Source organism: Taeniopygia guttata, chromosome 1 (assembly GCF_048771995.1).
Source record: "Taeniopygia guttata chromosome 1, bTaeGut7.mat, whole genome shotgun sequence".
NCBI classification, from domain to species: Eukaryota; Metazoa; Chordata; class Aves; order Passeriformes; family Estrildidae; genus Taeniopygia; species Taeniopygia guttata.
In genome coordinates, this window is record NC_133024.1 from 115340043 (window position 1) to 115357002 (window position 16960).

General features: G+C 56.7%; 1 protein-coding gene across 13 annotated transcripts in view; it reads right to left on the reverse strand.

Annotated features, from left to right (window-relative positions):
• STIM1 (stromal interaction molecule 1) overlaps window positions 1-16960 on the reverse strand; it is a 74007-nt gene that overhangs the window by 32930 nt on the left and 24117 nt on the right. For 11 of the 13 annotated variants that reach the window (XM_072936254.1, XM_041719111.2, XM_041719118.2 and 8 more), the window contains 4 exons: window positions 15174-15307; window positions 9275-9389; window positions 4810-4921; window positions 3321-3436 (listed from right to left, as the gene is read on the reverse strand). In XM_072936254.1, coding sequence (XP_072792355.1) covers window positions 3321-3436; window positions 4810-4921; window positions 9275-9389; window positions 15174-15307 — 477 coding nt within the window. The remainder of the gene's footprint in view (window positions 1-3320; window positions 3437-4809; window positions 4922-9274; window positions 9390-15173; window positions 15308-16960) is intronic. The other 2 variants (XM_041719112.2, XM_041719127.2) reach the window with 1 other exon arrangement.

Sequence of the window (16960 nt, forward strand, 5' to 3'; positions counted from 1 at the left end):
ACCCTCCTGCAGCTCCAGACCTTCCCCCCTTGTTCAATCATTTCACCTCTTTCAAACACCAAGCCCAGGCAGAGCTGCAAACCCAGCAGGACATCAAGCCCTGCAGCTGAGCAGAACAATCACTCTGTGATAAAGGAGATGAGAAAGGGAGAGAGAGAATTCTGTTTTCCGTGGTGTACGTGGCTTTTCCCGCAGCCTTTGCAGGTGCAGGGTGAGCCCAGGTCTGCCTGCTGCTGGGAGCAGCCACAGGGGTGCAGGACAGGCTGTGCCACCCCACTGCGGGCAGGGACAGAGCCAGAGGACTGAAATCACAGCCAGCTGCACAGGAACAGCCTGAGCCTTGGCCTCGGGCCCTGCCCAGGGCACGGGGGCAGCACGGAAGGAGCTGAAGTGACAGAAAGTTCTCTCCCAGGTTCAAAAGCAGCAAAGCTGCACCTGCAGAGCCTCCAGCCCTGGGCCACCAACAGCAGGAGCACCTGGAGCTGCTGGAGAGAGCCCAGAGGAGCCCCGGGGCTGGAGCCAGGCTGGAGAGCTGGGAATGTTCAACCTGGAGAGGAGAAGCTCCAGGGAGAGCTCAGAGCCCTGCCAGGGCCTGGAGGGGCTCCAGGAGAGCTGCAGAGGGACTGGGGACAGGGATGGAGGGACAGGAGCCAGGGAATGGCTCCCACTGCCAGAGGGCAGGGCTGGGTGGGAGATTGGGAATTGGGAATTGTTCCCTGGCAGGGTGGGCAGGGCTGGGATGGAATTCCCAGATTCCCCTGGATCCCTGGCAGTGCCCAAGGCCAGGCTGGACACTGGGGCTGGAGCAGCCTGGGACAGTGGGAGGGGTCCCTGCCATGGCAGGGGTGGGATTTGGGGTCCCTTCAACCCAAACTATTCTAGGATTCCATGTTTCACCTGAAGTTGTGGTATTTTGTGGTAGATAAATTCCTGAACCACAGGAGCAGGACCCCAAAGGGACAGACACAGAAGGAACCACCTCACCCTGCTTACATTATAATTGTAGCACGCTCCCTTGCACTTGGATTAATTACAGAGCTGAAGTGGTCAGACCTGTTTGCTGGAGGAAATGGAGTCTGGCAGCAGGAACCAGACCTGGGGGGATGGCAGGAGCCTGCAGATCCACATGGAAACTGGCCATGGAATCTGGCTGAAACCTCTGCCACACGTCAGACATCCAGCCCTGGAGCCCTGGGCTGGGAAAAGCTTCACCCAGCAGCAGGAACAGCACTGTGTCCACCTGCTGTGATCCCCACAGGCAGCAGGTGTCTGGATTTAGGAGCCTGCAGGAGGAGTGGGGCTCCCATGGAGGCTGCTTTTATCAACGCTTTTACACCTGTGGTGAACAGAGCTTCCAGAGAGGAGACAAACCCTTGAACTCTGTGCCTGTGCACCACTTCCCAGTGCCAGCACCTCAGAGCCCCCAGAGCCCAGCTCCCCTCCAGAGCCAGCTCCCCCGACCATGGGAAAGGAGGTGTGAAGCACTTCTGCAGCTTTAAAGGTCACTGAGCACTGCCCAAAGCTGCCACTTGCTGGTGGCTCTGAACGGTGTTTTGCAATCCATTCCCGAAGGAATTGGTTTAGATAAACAACCCCTCCCCATGACTGGAGACAAAGCCATTCAGATGACCAGAAACCAGCAAATTTTACCATCTGAAAAGGGATTAACCTCTCCTTCAGCAGCAGATTTAAAGTGTATTTCCTCTTCTCACACACCCTGAATATAGAGTCATAGAACCATGGAATGCTTTGGGTTGGGAGGGACCTCCAAGCTCATCCCAGGGACAACTTCCACAGCACAGGCTGCTCCAAGCCCCCAGGCAGGAGCTGGGAGGTGGGTGAGCAGCCCTGGGCTGGAAAGGTCCCAGGCAGGAGGTGGGTGAGCAGCCCTGGGCTGGAAAAGCCCCCAGGCAGGAGCTGGGAGCTGGGTGAGCAGCCCTGGGCTGGAAAGGTCCCAGGCAGGAGCTGGGAGGTGGGTGAGCAGCTCTGGGCTGAGAAGGTCCCAGTGGGTGAGCAGCCCTGGCTCCGGAGCACCACGGCTCCCTGCACACTTTGATCTCAGTGCCCCAGGGAGGGTCAGGCTGCAGGGCCAGGGAGCTGCAGGGCAGAACGAACAGCTCCAGCATGGCAACAGACATTAATTGCCAGCCAGTACAAGCCATTCACTCACAATTTACATCTGCCATTTACACAGCACAACAAGTCTGTAAAAATTCCACCCCCAGCGCAGGAGTCGCTGGGCTGGAGCCACTGCTGGAGATCACCCAGAACTGCTCCACCAGACCTGGCCAAGCCACCAACTCATCAAAAACCTTCACATTTAACATAGGCAATAAATAAAAACCAAACTGTGCCTGTGCAAAAAGAGGCTTTTCAATAACTGTGAGCAAAAATGGCTGATTGTGCAAACCAGGCTTGTGATTCCCCTTCTATGGCTCTGCCAAGCCTCACACTGTGGTTCACACCATGCAGGCAGTTTCCCAGGATTGGGTGGGAAGGGATGGAGAGCAGCCCTGGGGAGCAGGACTTGGGGTGCTGGAGTGGGAGAGGCCAGACATGCCCCAGCCACGAGCGCTGGAACCCCAAAATTCCTGTAGTGTTCCCTCTCACAGGCAGCAGGACAGGGGGGATTCCACCCCTCTGCACACAAAGCCCAGGAGAAAGCCATGCCAGCTAAGCAGAGAGACAAAAGAACCTTCAGCAGGGAGCAGACAGGAGCCAGAGGGAACTGGGAGCACCTGGAGCATGGAGATACACATCAGAGAGCTTAAGATCCTGATAAAGCATCAAAGGAGCCCAGGGCCTCCCACCAGCCACCCTGAACTTCCCATCCAGCCTGCTGCTCCTGCCCTCCTCCAGAGGTGGGTAGTGACAGCCTGAGCCACCAGCAGAGCCTCAGGAGATGACAGTGAAGCCCCAGGAGAGCCCAGACTCCTGACACAGCTGCAGGACATGGCAGCAGCTGCCCTGGGAGCAGGCAGGATTGCTGCCTCCAGCACCTCGCCCCCACCATCAGCACCACCGAAGGGCAGCAGGATTTACTCTCACACAGGAGATGCCAGCAGGACAGTGGCAGATCCCAGCTGCACCTCTGGGAGAGCCTTCTGGGGTGGGAATGCCAGCCCAGGGTGCTCCAGGCTACAGAGCTGCTCCATGAATCCAGGACCAGCCCGTTCCTGCTCCAGGGGACTGTGCTGGGAGGACTTCCCTGGGTGAGGCTGCGGTTTGGGTCCCCAGGCCTGGCTCTGGTGCCCAGTCTGAGCAGAGCTGGTGGCCCCGGGGGTCTCTGCCCAGCCTGGCAGCTGGGTTTGGGTACTCACACAGAGGAGGCCCGAAGAGCACCGTGTCCAGAGCCTTGAGCTGCAGCTTCTGCCGGTGGCTGCGGTCGGTCATCTTGAGCACCGTGCCCATCATGGTGGCGTTGTTCACTGCCAGCCTGCACGGGAGAAAGGAGCTGCGGGCACATCCACCAGGGCCAGCCACACAGCAGGCACCAGGGAGGAGCAGGCAGGGCCTGGGAGCTCCCTGCTGCCAGGGCAAATCCCCCACTGCTGTAGTCTCTAACCACGGTGTCTCTGGGACACTTTGCAGTGGCATTTTTAGGACTGGGAGAGCACAGGAAAAAACAGGGCCAGGCCTAATTCATTAACCTGAGAACACAAGACATTGATTTCCCATCAAAACCCATCTTTTGGTGTCCTACCAATCACTAATAACTGTTTTTTAACCAAATCTCCATTGCCTTTACATCCTGTGTCACAGACCACAAAGCACAGCTCTCCCTTGGAAGGAATGTGGACATTGAGCTGCCTCAAAAACACCCTCATTTTATCCCCAGTTAATCCCTCCTTCCCAGTCAGCTGAAAAAGCCCTTTTTCAGCAACAGGAACCTTATATAAAACAATGCACTGAGGTATTTCAAACCTGTTACAAGTTTAGGCTGGCTCCCAGCCAGTGCTCCTCTTACATGGAATGGACTTAAAGCCCACCCAGTGCCACCCCTGCCATGGCAGGGACACCTCCCACTGCCCCAGGCTGCTCCAGCCCCAGTGTCCAACCTGGCCTGGGCACTGCCAGGGATCCAGGGGCAGCCCCAGCTGCTCTGGGCACCTGTGCCAGGGCTGCCCACCCTGCCAGGGAACAATTCCTTCCCCGTATCTAACCCGAATTTCCCCTCTTTTTGCTCACAGCTGGAGCAGAACTGGGCAGTGCACAGGCCAAGGAATTTCCGGTGCTGAGAGCAGCTGACTCCTGCCAGGCCCTGGTTCTGTCCCTGCACACATCCCACAGGGACACTGCAGGCACTGACCCGGGACTGGCACTGACCAGGACTGGCACTGACCCGGGACTGGCACTGACCTGGGACTGGCACTGACCAGGACTGGCACTGACCCAGGACTGGCACTGACCAGGACTGGCACTGACCAGGACTGGCACTGACCGGGACTGGCACTGACCTGGGACTGGCACTGACCCGGGACTGGCACTGACCCGGGACTGGCACTGACCAGGACTGGCACTGACCAGGACTGGCACTGACCCGGGACTGGCACTGACCCGGGCATGGCACTGACCTGGGACTGGCACTGACCTGGTACTGGCACTGACCTGGGCATGGCACTGACCTGGGCATGGCACTGACCTGGGACTGGCACTGACCTGGGACTGGCACTGACCCGGGACTGGCACTGACCCGGGCATGGCACGGACCAGGACTGGCACTGACCAGGACATGGCACTGACCTGGGCATGGCACTGACCAGGACTGGCACTGACCCGGGACTGGCACTGACCAGGACTGGCACTGACCTGGGCATGGCGTGGCCGCTGAGCTGCAGCTTGCGGAAGGTCTCCTCGTACTGGGGCAGCTCCACGTAGGAAATGAGCCACTGAACCACCTCGTCCACCGTCCAGTTGTACACTGCAGAGAGCAGAGCAGGCCCACAGCTCATCCGGGCTCCATGAGGTACCAGGGAGTCACACTTCGGGTGGGGAGGGACCCAGAGCCACCCAGTGCCACCCTGCCATGGGGACACCTCCCACTGTCCCAGGTGCTCCAGCCCCAGTGTCCAGCCTGGCCTTGGGCACTGCCAGGGATCCAGGGGCAGCCCCAGCTGCTCTGGGAATTCCATCCCAGCCCTGCCCACCCTGCCAGGGAACAATTCTCCCATCCAGCCCTGCCCTCTGGCAGTGGGACACTCCAGGCAGTCCTGCAGCACCTCAGCCTCCCCCTGAGGACCATTTTTGCCCAGACTCAGGAACTCCTGAGGTTCTGCTGCCCCTGAGCTCCCACAGACCCCACACGGCACGGGAAGAGCTGCCTGGAGCTTTCCCTGTGACAACACACCCCTCCCAGGGCTGTTTGCCCCTGTGCTCCCAGCTCCCAGAATTAAATCATGCAACGAGGCCATCAGATAGAGGAGCAGAGGAGGTTCCACCTCCGGCCATGGCACCAGCAGGGCTCGGGCAGGGCAGCCTGGCAGGGCAACACCCAAAGCACTGCAGGTGACAGCGGGGATTCCTGGGATTCCTATCAGCCAGCTGATCCTGCTGCCTCCATACTCCCAACAGGGAATGCTCATCCTCAGCACATGCACAAAGGCCCTGGATCCTGAGGGCAGCTCCCAAATCCTCATCCCCTGCTCCAGACCCATGGCACAGGTGCCCAGAGCAGCTGGGGCTGCCCCTGGATCCCTGGCAGTGCCCAGGGCCAGGCTGGACACTGGGGCTGGAGCAGCCTGGGACAGTGGGAGGTGTCCCTGCCATGGCAGGGGTGGGAATGGGTGGGATTTGAGGTCCCTCCCAACCCAAATCTGTCTGGGATTCTGGGATTCCCTCTGAGCTGACTAAGAAAAGCACATATGGAGCAACCAACGGGAAAAACCATTGGAAGCAGCTTGAGAAAGGATCTGTGGGAGGAGGTGGAGCAGGAGCTGCAGCCCCGGTGAACCAGGTGAACTTTGCTCCTTAACCTCCTCCCCTGGGCACCTGTGGATTATTTTTGGAGCTGTCATGCAGCTCCAGAGCCATAAATTATGAAACTTTAGGAAATCAGGCTCCAGCCTTTGCCACTTTGTTGTGCTGTCCTTACAGCAATGCTCTGAAGGCAAACACAGTCCCAGAATCCCAGACTGGTTTGGGTTGGAGGGATTTAACCCACCCAGTGCCACCCCTGCCATGGAGGGACACCTCCCACTGTCCCAGGCTGCTCCAGCCCCAGTGTCCAACCTGGCCTGGGACACAGCAGATGTGTTTATTGGTCAGGGGCTTTGTTACACTTGAATTTATCATCCCCTGGCCCTGTCCTGCTGCAGTGCCAGCCCTGACTGGGCCCACGAGCACAGAAACATCTTCCCAAGCTCCAGGCAGCCCAACGCCTCCACGGGGAGCTGAGGGTGAGGGAGAGGAGGGATGGGTGACCTGGGAGAGATGAAGGAGCTGGGGGACGTGGGGAAGCTGAGGGAGATGAGGGAGATGGAGCTCAGAGAAATGAGATGGGAGATCTGGGAGAGATGAAGCTCAGAGAAATGAGATGGGAGATCTGGGACAAATGAGGGAGATGGAGCTGTGACAGATGGGGGAGATGAGAGTGATGGGTGAGCTCAGAGAGCTGATTGAGCTGATGAAGTGGAGAAAGATGAAGATGAGGAAGCTGAGGGAGCTCACAAACCTGAGGGAGCAGAGAGAAATGAGGGAGGTGGAGCTCAGAGAAATGAGAGATGAGGGATCTGGCAGAGATGAGGGAGATGAAGGCCCACAAGGCACCCAGCCAGCAGCACTGCTGGCCCTGGCTCCTCCAGAGCCCCTGGCTGCTCTCACTTCCACATGCTGCCGTGCCTGTTGTGGGAAGGAATCCCTGAGAACCACAGGCACCGAGATGAGCAGGGCCCGGCCCTGCCTCCTCACCCCAGGGGCTGATCTGGCATCGCTTCCACTGCTTTGGCAGGGCCAGGCTCACCCAGGTGCCATCCCTCAGATCCAGCACCTTCTAACAGCATCACAGACTTTAAATTCTGTCAGAATTAAAGGGCAGAAATATCTTTTTCCTTTCCATGTGTGACCAGGAACAGCAGCAATGGAAGGGAGGAAAAGCAATGGCTTGGAAACAGATGACATGGCCCAGCCACAGGATCCCTGCGGGATGGCAGTGCCCTTCACAGCTGCTCTGCACACCCACAGGAAGGAGCAGACCTTTCCTACAAGCCTGATTCACCATTTCAGCTCAAACTCCAAAATCAGCTTCAAATTTCCCTGAAGTGTTCCAGGCCAGGCTGGACACTGGGGCTGGAGCACCTGGGACAGTGGGAGGTGTCCCTGCTGCCAGGGGTGGCACTGGGGGGGATTTGGGGTCCCTCCAGCCCAAACTCCTGTGGTTCCATGACAGCAGAGCCCCCTCCAGAAAGCAGTCACGTATTCTGTCAGCCAGATCCACAAGATGATGCAAGGGAAAACAAGAGCAGGAGCTCAGTCCAGCACTGGACACCCCCTGTGCCATGGCAGCCCTGCTGGGGACGTGGATGTGCCAGGGACAGGGACAGAGCCAGGACAGCTCAGTAATTAGGGGGCCTGGCAAGTATCAGGGCATGTTCTCCTCCACCCCTAATGATTTCTACCCTTTCCCAGCTGACAGCAGAACACACTCCAGGCAAAGCCGTGTGTAAACAGCCCTGCAATGGGATAAATATTTCTTACACAAAGCACTCCTTGCACACAGGAGGCAAAGGGATTCAGAGTCATGGAATCACTGGATCCCTGAGGCTGGAAAATCCCTCTGAGCCCACAGACTGGCACATCCCCAGCACTGACCATGTTCTCCAGTGCCACATCCACAGAGCTCTGATATCCCCCCAGGATGTGTTTCCATCCCTGTCCTGGGCAATTGTGCCACTCCTAAAGCGATGTGGACATGAATTTTCAACACATCCCTGTCCAGCTCCATGGGAGAGTGTCTGGTCTGGGATACACAGCTCTGGAATCATCACATGGATATCACAGAGACTGCTTTGGATGGGGAGGGACCCCAAATCCCCCCCAGTGCCACCCCTGCCATGGCAGGGACACCTCCCACCGTCCCAGCTGCTCCAGCCCCAGTGTCCAGCCTGGCCTTGGGCACTGCCAGGGATCCAGGGGAATCTGGGAATTCCATCCCAGCCCTGCCCACCCTGCCAGGGAACAATTCCCAATTCCCAATCTCCCACCCAGCCCTGCCCTCTGGCAGTGGGAGCCATTCCCTGGCTCCTGTCCCTCCATCCCTGTCCCCAGTCCCTCTGCAGCTCTCCTGGAGCCCCTCCAGGCCCTGGCAGGGCTCTGAGCTCTCCCTGGAGCTTCTCTCCTCATGCACAGCCCCAGCGTGTTTCCAATCCTGGCTGCAAATGCTGCTCTCAGTGTCCATTCAGTGCCCCTGGGACTGCTGCACTGCTGCAGCTGCACCCACAGCTCTGGGAACACAGAGCACACCCCACCAGGGGAACTGAAGGGCTAACACAGAAAAGCCAAATGCAAACAGGACACAAGTGAGAAACTGAAAGTGCTATGGCTGTGAACTGATTAGAAGATTAATATCCAGTATTTCAAGGAGTGGATGTAGGTAGTACTCCTCTTTTAGAGCTGAGGAGCACTAAAAATTGGATTAATAATTTCAGCGGAACTACCACAGAACTTTTCACACAGAAAGCACTGGGGAAGCACTTGCAATCTGAAAAGTTTGTTTCAGGATTCCCAAGTTTCAGGAAGTTTCTCAGCAGAGGCTGAACACCTCCCTGGGTGCTGGGATGAACAACAGCATTTTGGAACAGCTACAAGTTATTTCTATATGGACTGGACTTATGTCACTTCCTGCATTTTACTCTCCCTTCTTTTCACTGTGAAGGAGCTTTTCATGTTCAAAACGTTTCTCCTAAGGAAAACACAACCTGCAGGAAAGCTCCCAAGCAGCTCTATTGAATATTGAGGATGTTATCACCCCCGGGTGTTTGAAGAACCTGGAATTTGGCTGTCTTTAACACACATTTCTAGGGCAGAGGAACAAAACAAGAACCGATCCTTTGGTGGCCACGCTCAGGTGCAGCAGGAACAGTTTGGAAGTACCAGCTCCAAGGAAATCCTGGGAATCCACACCTCAAAAAGGGAGCTGGAGGGGTACAAGGCCTGGTCCAAGGGAGGAAAAAAGCAGCACATTCCTCCTGAGAGCTGCACACTCTGCCCAGGGCATCTGAAATCCAAACTCTTTGGCACTCCTGGGAAAGGATTTCTTGGCTTTTTGCCCTTTTTTTACCTTCGGATGTTTTCCAGGCCTTCCAGAGATCCTCCACACTGATGAGCTTGTCCTCTCCATGGAAAGTGCTGTGCTTGACTGCTGGGTCATGGTAATTCAAGTCTTCCCTCAAGAACTAGGAGAGGAATTAACAGCAGGATTAAGCTTTGGTTCATCTTTTAGGGAGATGAGGAGCATAAAAAAAATTTCTGAATAGTATGAATTTTGATGGGGAAGTCGTAATAAATCTGAATTTAAAACCCATAATGGATATATTAGATATATAAGATATACACATGTATCTTTTATACAGATATAAGTATATTCCCTCAGTACCCCTGAATATTTCTGTTCCTGGGGAGACCAGCCACAAAGTAAATATGTTAAATTCATTTTAATACAGAGAAGGCATAATCAATTAGAACCTTCAGTCTTGGGATTCCAGACTTTTCTTTGAATAATAGTAATACCAAAAATTCACCTAAGTGGCACAATGGAACCAGCTTGGTGTCAATGGAGTAAGAACCCAAAAATTATTACTGGATTTGATCTGCACCTTTGAATCCAAGCTGGAACAAATGCCATGGGCAGGAGGGGAGGCAGTTCCACTGAAAAATATAGATAAATCTATGTAACCTAGCTCAGTGGGAGCCCAGAGCAGCTGGGGCTGCCCCTGGATCCCTGGCAGTGCCCAAGGCCAGGTTGGAGCAGCCTGGGACAGTGGGAGGTGTCCCTGCCATGGCAGGGGTGGCACTGGGTGGGTTTTAAAATCCCTCCTAAACCCAACCATTCCACGATTCCATGGAACAGGAGCTGTGAGGTCCTTCCCAACCCAAACCAGGCTGTGAAACCACCAGCAGACAGAGAAGCACTCACATGCCAGGGCCCAACAGGTGGAACCAAGCTCGAGGATAACTCCACGTTCCCACCCCCAGGACACAATCCCCACAGGCAGCTCCATCCTTGGGCTCTCCCCCGTGCAAGAGGCCGATACCCAGACCCAGCAAACACCCTCAGATCTGGGGATGGTGCTTTAACACCAGACAGGGCACGGAGAAGGTCTGGGCAGCTTCAGATTCCAGCTCCCTGCAAGGCACCGCAGCTGCTGGGGGGCAGCTCCAGCCCGGGGCTGTGCCTTTCAGATGGCAGGAAAATGGGAGAATTTGGGAAATCTGTGCCTTCAGCAGGGGCTGAGCCTCGGGGCTCAGCTGTGGGGATCCCGAGGGGCGCCGTGCCCCGTGGGTGCCGCCGTGACCGCGCCGGAGGGCGGCAATGTCACCGGTGTCACCGGCCCTGCCCCAGCACCCAGCACGTCAGCTGCTGCTCTGTAAATTTAGCTCGGGAGCAGAGACAGGAAAAGTGATCCCTCAGTTCCCTCCTCAGCTTCCCTCGGGCTCACGGCGCCCAAAACAAACCCGAGGGCTCGGCGGAGGGGACAGGGCTGGGCTGGGCTGGGGGATGTCCCGAAAAATGAGCAGGGAGGGGATGCAGGATGGGGCTGGGGAGCTGGGCTGGGCCCACCAAAGCCCAGAGACCTTAAAGCACATTTTCCACCAGTACCTTCTGGGGAAAAGACCAAACCACAGAACCCCAGACTGGTTTGGGTTGGGAAGGACCTAAAGTCCACCCAGTGCCACCCCTGCCATGGACAGGGTCACCTCCCACTGTCCCAGGCACTCCAAACCCCAGGCACAAGGAACACTGTGCACAGCACTGAAAGCAGCGCTGCCAAGTGTTAAAGATCCCACTGACCCGGGCTGGAGACACCCAAAGCTCCAAGCCCTGCACAGAGGTGGACCAGACCATCTCCAAGGTCCCACACAGACACCCCAGCCTCAGCCAGGCTGTGAATCCACACGGAAACTGAGTCAAACCTGAGAATCCACACCAAGTTCAGGGAAAGACAACCTCTGGTTAACCAGGCAAAAGGAACAGGACCAGAACCACTGCTACAAACCCCAGGAGGAGCTGGGATCACAGTGGCAACACTCAGCCTGGGAATGCTAATCTTTGAGTTCTGGGGCCTCCAACAGCAGGAGAACCTGGAGCTGCTGGAGAGTCCAGAGGAGGCCCCAGAGCTACTCCAAGGCTGGAGCCCCTCTGGAGCCAGGCTGGGAGAGCTGGGAATGTTCAACCTGGAGAGGAGAAGCTCCAGGGAGAGCTCAGAGCCCTGCCAGGGCCTGGAGGGGCTCCAGGAGAGCTGCAGAGGGACTGGGGACAAACTTGCTGGCTGAAGGCACACTCAGAAATGAGCAGATCCGCAAAATGGGATTTTCTGGAGGGCTTTTTTCCCCATAGAATCACAGAATCTCCTGAGTGGGAAGGGACCCAAAAGGATCATCAAGTCCAAGTCCTGGCTCTGCACAGCCCCAACAATCCCACCTTGTGCCTGAGAGCATTGTCCAACCTCTGCCTGAACTCTGTGGTGTTTTTATCTGCAGAAGCTGCAGCTACTGAAGTGATTTTTCAGCGCTCCCCATCCCTCCCACAGCCCTGGACGTGTGCCACCCTCCCTGCCGCGGTGCCGAGCCAAGGCCAGGCCCGGCCACGCGCCGCAGCTCGCTGTGCTCCCCACCTTCCCCAGCTCCCAGCTCCTCCAGAGGCACAGACAACCCCTGTCCCCAAGGCCTGTCCCTGCCCAGGGACCCGGGCAGCAGATCCAGCCCTGGGAAGAGGCACAGAAACACTGAGCAGCAACACAAACCGTGTTTCCTGAGGAAACCAGGCTGGCAGCATCCCAGAGCCCTGCCACGGGCACCCACATCCCAAAGAGCCACAGCTGCCTTTGCTGTGAGCATGGACACAGGAATAGAGCCCTCATTAGAAGATTTCCCCATCAGGGACGGTTCTTTCACTTTAATCGAGGCCACTTCATTGAAAATTCACTTCCCAGCAGGAAAACTGCAAGGATGATTTATGGACAGCGTGAAGCTGTGGGACAAAACTCCACCCATAATTTATTTTTAAAATACTTGTGTTGTCTGTGTGTCCCCTTCTGCCCAGGCAGGGGCTTCAGTCCAAACTAAATACTCCCATCACTTACCCCCAAAGGGCGGGGGCCAAAATAATAAATGAAAATATAAAGTTCCCAATCAGCCAGGAAAATGCCCACCCCTGGATGTGTTCCAATCCAAGGCTGGACTGGGCTTAGGGCAACCTGGGATAATGGAAGGTGTCTCTGCCCGTGGCAGGTGGTGGAACTGGATGAGGTTTAAAGTCCCTCCCAACACAGACCATCCTGGAAGTCCATGAACCCCATAAAAGGTTTAAATTTGAGCCTCCTGCATTCTTCCCAATAATCCCCCTGCAGCTGTCCCCCCAGAGCTCAGAGTTAAACCTGACTGCAGGGTCCATGTGGGGGAGAGTGATAACCTTGACAGGGAGAACACAGCAGGAGCCAGCTCAGGGAGGGAAATTCCTGCAATACCTCACTGAGTGGCTCCAGAGCTTATTAACAGGTGAACTTAATGCAACTTCAATAAAAGCTTAGCAGAGGTAAAGCAGCAACTGCATGGCTGGAATCCAGGGACAGGGAACCACTGAGGCTGGAAAATATTCCAAAATCATGGAGTCCAACTGTACATGCAACAGCCTAAGTGCTCTGGCTGGGGGCAATCCCAGCACAGACAGCCCAGGAGAAGGGACTGGGAGCAGCCCTGGGGAGAAGGAACTGGGCACTGGTGGGAGAAGCTCCACAGGACCTGGCCACGGGCACTGGGACCCGAAATCCCTGTGCCCTGTGCTGATCCCAGCAGGAAAGGGGATTGTGCCCCTGTGCCCCACTCAGGCTGGACAGCCCTTTCCAGGAGAATTTTCCCAATGTCCAAGCTGAACTTCCCGTGGTTCAATGAAGGCCGTTCCCTCTCCTCCTGTCCCTGTTCCCTGACCTGGGGCTGTCCCCTCCTGGCAGGGACTTGTGCAGAGCAACAAGGTCCCCCGAGCCTCCTTTTCTCCAGGCTCAGCCTCTCTTGTGCTCCAGACCCCTTTCCAGCCCTGCTGCCCTCCTAGAAGCAGGAGCAGAGGTGCTGGAGCAGGAACAGCCCTGCCAGGGCTCAGCACTGCTCAGATCCAGCTCAGAGGGATTTGGGGAGCGGCTGTAAGAGCACCAAGGCAGTGATTTGGGGCCTGTTGGAAAAACCCATGGAATCCCCCCACCCTGGCAGCGTCTCTGTGCCAAAGCTCTCAGCACATGTTCCCAGCAGTGTTTTGTACCAGGAGCTCCCAATGACGCCAGTGGGAGTGGGGGCAAGATTTGCTCAGAGACACAAAACTGCCAGCTCTGCCCAGCCCTAAGGACACGAGGCCTGTTCCTCATTTAATGCCAGGGAGCAGCACGCTTGGGCTGAACTGGGCTGCCCAAGGTTGCCCCAGTTCCTGGGAAGAGGCTGAGTTGCAGCTCCAGCCACCCAGTGCAGGGAGCTGCCTCCAGGGAAACACCTCCAGTGGTGGAGGAAATGCAACTGGAAGCTTTTCAATTGTTTTCATTGCTCAGTCAAGTGGGACTGAGGCAGAGGGAACAGCCCTGCAAGCTGGGAACAGCCACCCCAAACCAGCAGCTCCTGGCAGCAGGGGCCTGTGCTGAGTCCCTGGGGACTGTCCCTGCTCCAGAGGGACATGCTGGATTTGGAAGAGCAGCTGGGGCTGCCCCTGGATCCCTGGCAGTGCCCAAGGCCAGGCTGGACACTGGGGCTGGAGCAGCCTGGGACAGTGGGAGGTGTCCCTGCCATGGCAGGGGTGGCACTGGGTGGATTTAAGGTCTCTTCCAGCCAAACCAGGCTGGGGTCTGTGACCTGGGACTGCAGAGCCACCCATGAGTGGCAGCAGATCCCTGCACCCACGTGCTTCTCTCAGCTTCCAACACTCTGGCTTTCCTGTTTAGCTGCCAGTTCTCCCTAGAAGACAGAATTCCTCACCTCCAACGAGCACCCACCACAACTGAGGCAACACTGCAAACAAAGAGCTTTCCTTTTCCAGCAGACTCTTATTTCCATCCCTGCTTGTGTAAACAAAGAACAACAACTTTCTTTCTCTTCAATCCTTTATCAGCTAAAGTGTCCAAGGCTGACACAACAAAAAGCTGCTCCTTTTTTTTGCAGTAAGCACACACAGACTGAAACTGCTTTAGCTGGCTGGTGGAAGAATGCAGTAAACACAAAATCATGGAATGGTTTGGGTTGGAAGGACATTAAAGCTCATTTAATCCCACCACCTGCCACTACCCCAGGTTGCTCCAAGCCTCATCCAACCTGGCCTCGGTCACTGCCAGGGATGGAGCAGCCACAGCTGCTCTGAGAACAGGGAAGTGGCTACAAACCCCCAGCAGCGAGGAGAAGCCCCAGGCAGCACTGGCGACAGTGCTGAGACACCACAAGGTGACACATGGCTTCCTCTGTGCTGAGGAGAAGGACCAAGCCCAAGTGCGGCCCCAGCCACAGCAGCCTGACTGTGAGAGCAGCCCCAGCACCGGGCTGGACAAGGCCCTGCTGATACCTTGGGTTTTAAAGATTCTCTGTTTTGTTTGTGTGCAGCTTTCAGCTTTATATTAAGTGTTACTGGGATCTTTTCACAGCGTGGGGAAGACAAAACAATCCTATTCCAGCTGGAGACTCAAGGACAATCTCTTCAAACTTCAGGCCCAAAGCTCAAATAACGTGAAAAGAGGAGGGTGGGCAAGCGAGCAAGGAGGATGAAACTTCATCATTTGAAGCTATTAATTGGCGAATTGACTCCTGTATGCAGATGGACTAATAAAAATGTGAGATCTCCTGACCAAGCGCTTTCACCCATCTTGGAGCCACCTGGGCAGAGCCAGGACTGAACCACAAAGGGTGTGGCCTTTGAAGGCCCTTCAATAAAAATGCTCTTTATTCCTCCCAGCTCCATCCAGCTCCGTTCCAGCAGCTCAAGGCCCCGCACTGACCTCGTCGCTCTCCTCCACGTCCACGTTGCCGTTGGCGTCGTCGTCCATCTGCTTGTGGATGTTGCGCACGGCCTCGAAGCTGAGCTGCTCGTCCTCGTCGTGGCACAGCGCCTTGTCGATGCGGCAGAACTCTGCTGGGGAGAACAGCAGCACGTCGGGAGCAGCACTGACCCCAGCAAACCAAACCCACCGTGTGCCCCTGCAGCACCGACCCCTGCAGCACCGACCCCTGCAGCACCAACCCCTGCAGCACCAAACCCTGCAGCACATCAGGAGCAGCACCAAACCCCTGCAGCACCGACCCTTGGTGTGCCCCAGCAGCACCAAACCCCTGCAGCACATCAGGAGCACCAACCCCAGCAGCACCGACCCCTGCAGCACCAAACCCTGCAACACCAAACCCCAGCAGCACATCAGGAGCAGCACCAACCCCAGCAGCACCGACCCCTGGCGTGCCCCTGCAGCTGCCTGGGCTGTGAAAGGCACGGTGGGCAAGGGAGGGTGCCCCTCTCAGCCCAGTTCTCCAGCAGGGCAGGGCAGGGTGCCCCTCTCAGCCCAGTTCTCCAGCAGGGCAGGGCAGGGTGCCCCTCTCAGCCCACCCCTCCCAGCAGGATCTGGCTCCAGCAGGGCAGGGCAGGGCAGGGCAGGGTGCCCCTCTCAGCCCAGCCCTCCCAGCAGGATCTGGCTCCTGCCCACAGCCCCAGCCCCACGTCTCCCTTGGAGGCTGTTGGTGTTGGCACCTCGTGCAGCCGGGGCGTTTGGGGAGGAAGAGCTGTGTGTTTATAAAACATGGCAATTAAAACCCTTCCCTCTTCCTGATTATGGAACAGGCCCTTCTGGCTGCTTTTCACATCGTTTTCTACTTCCTAAGACTAACACTTGGCATTTTGCTGCGTGCCCGGGCCCATGCGAGCACCAAACGGGGCTGATCCAGCCCTTCCATGGCACTGCCAGGGGGTGACACCAGAGCCAGGGATGGGCAATCCTGAGGGACCTGGGCAGGCTGGAGAGCTGGGACCACGCCACGGCCATGGAGTTCAGCAGGGCTGGGAGAGCTGGGGGTGTTCACCTGCAGAGGAGACACCCGAGAGCCCCTTCCAGGGCCTAAAGGGGTGTCAGGAGAACTGGAGAGGGACTGGGGACAAGGGAATGCTTCCCATGGCGAGATGGCCTGGGCAGTGATGCAGGCTCCTGCAGAGGCAGGGCTGGTGTCCAGCTGCTTCCCAAACCTCACAAGTTCAGTCTGTGCTAACTCGTGTCTGTCCATGTGGCATGGGGAGCTGGCCACCAAACCAGTGGGTGAACTGGGAACCTTCCCCAGGGCTCTCCGCTCCCCCAGGCCACTCCTGGATCTCAGAAGAACACTGGGTGCCCTGAGGCTGATTTGGAGAGATTTGGGGCTCCTCTCCCACCCTGCAGGAGCTCTCTCGTGGCTCAGAACTTTGGCTGGGCCTTTCTGTGCTGGCTGCTCCTGTTGTCTCCAAGGCAGCGAGCAGGGACACGAGATGGTCTCTGTGTTTGTGCTGCCCTTGGACACGACTCCAGAAGGAAAAATGAAGCCAGGCTAAACGATATCTCCCAAAATATGACATGGTTATCTTGTTCCGAGCCTGTGCTAGTTGTTGTTGCAGGGAAGAACGCGGCAACGCTGCAGCAAAGTTTGGATTGTAGGAAGGGAAGGTCGTGTTATTGTAAAAGTGGGTTCATTCAGATTAACCCCCTCCTGACCACGGAGCTCCTGAGCCCTGGCTCGTGTCTGCCCGAGGGGTTCAACCAGGGAAAGAGAC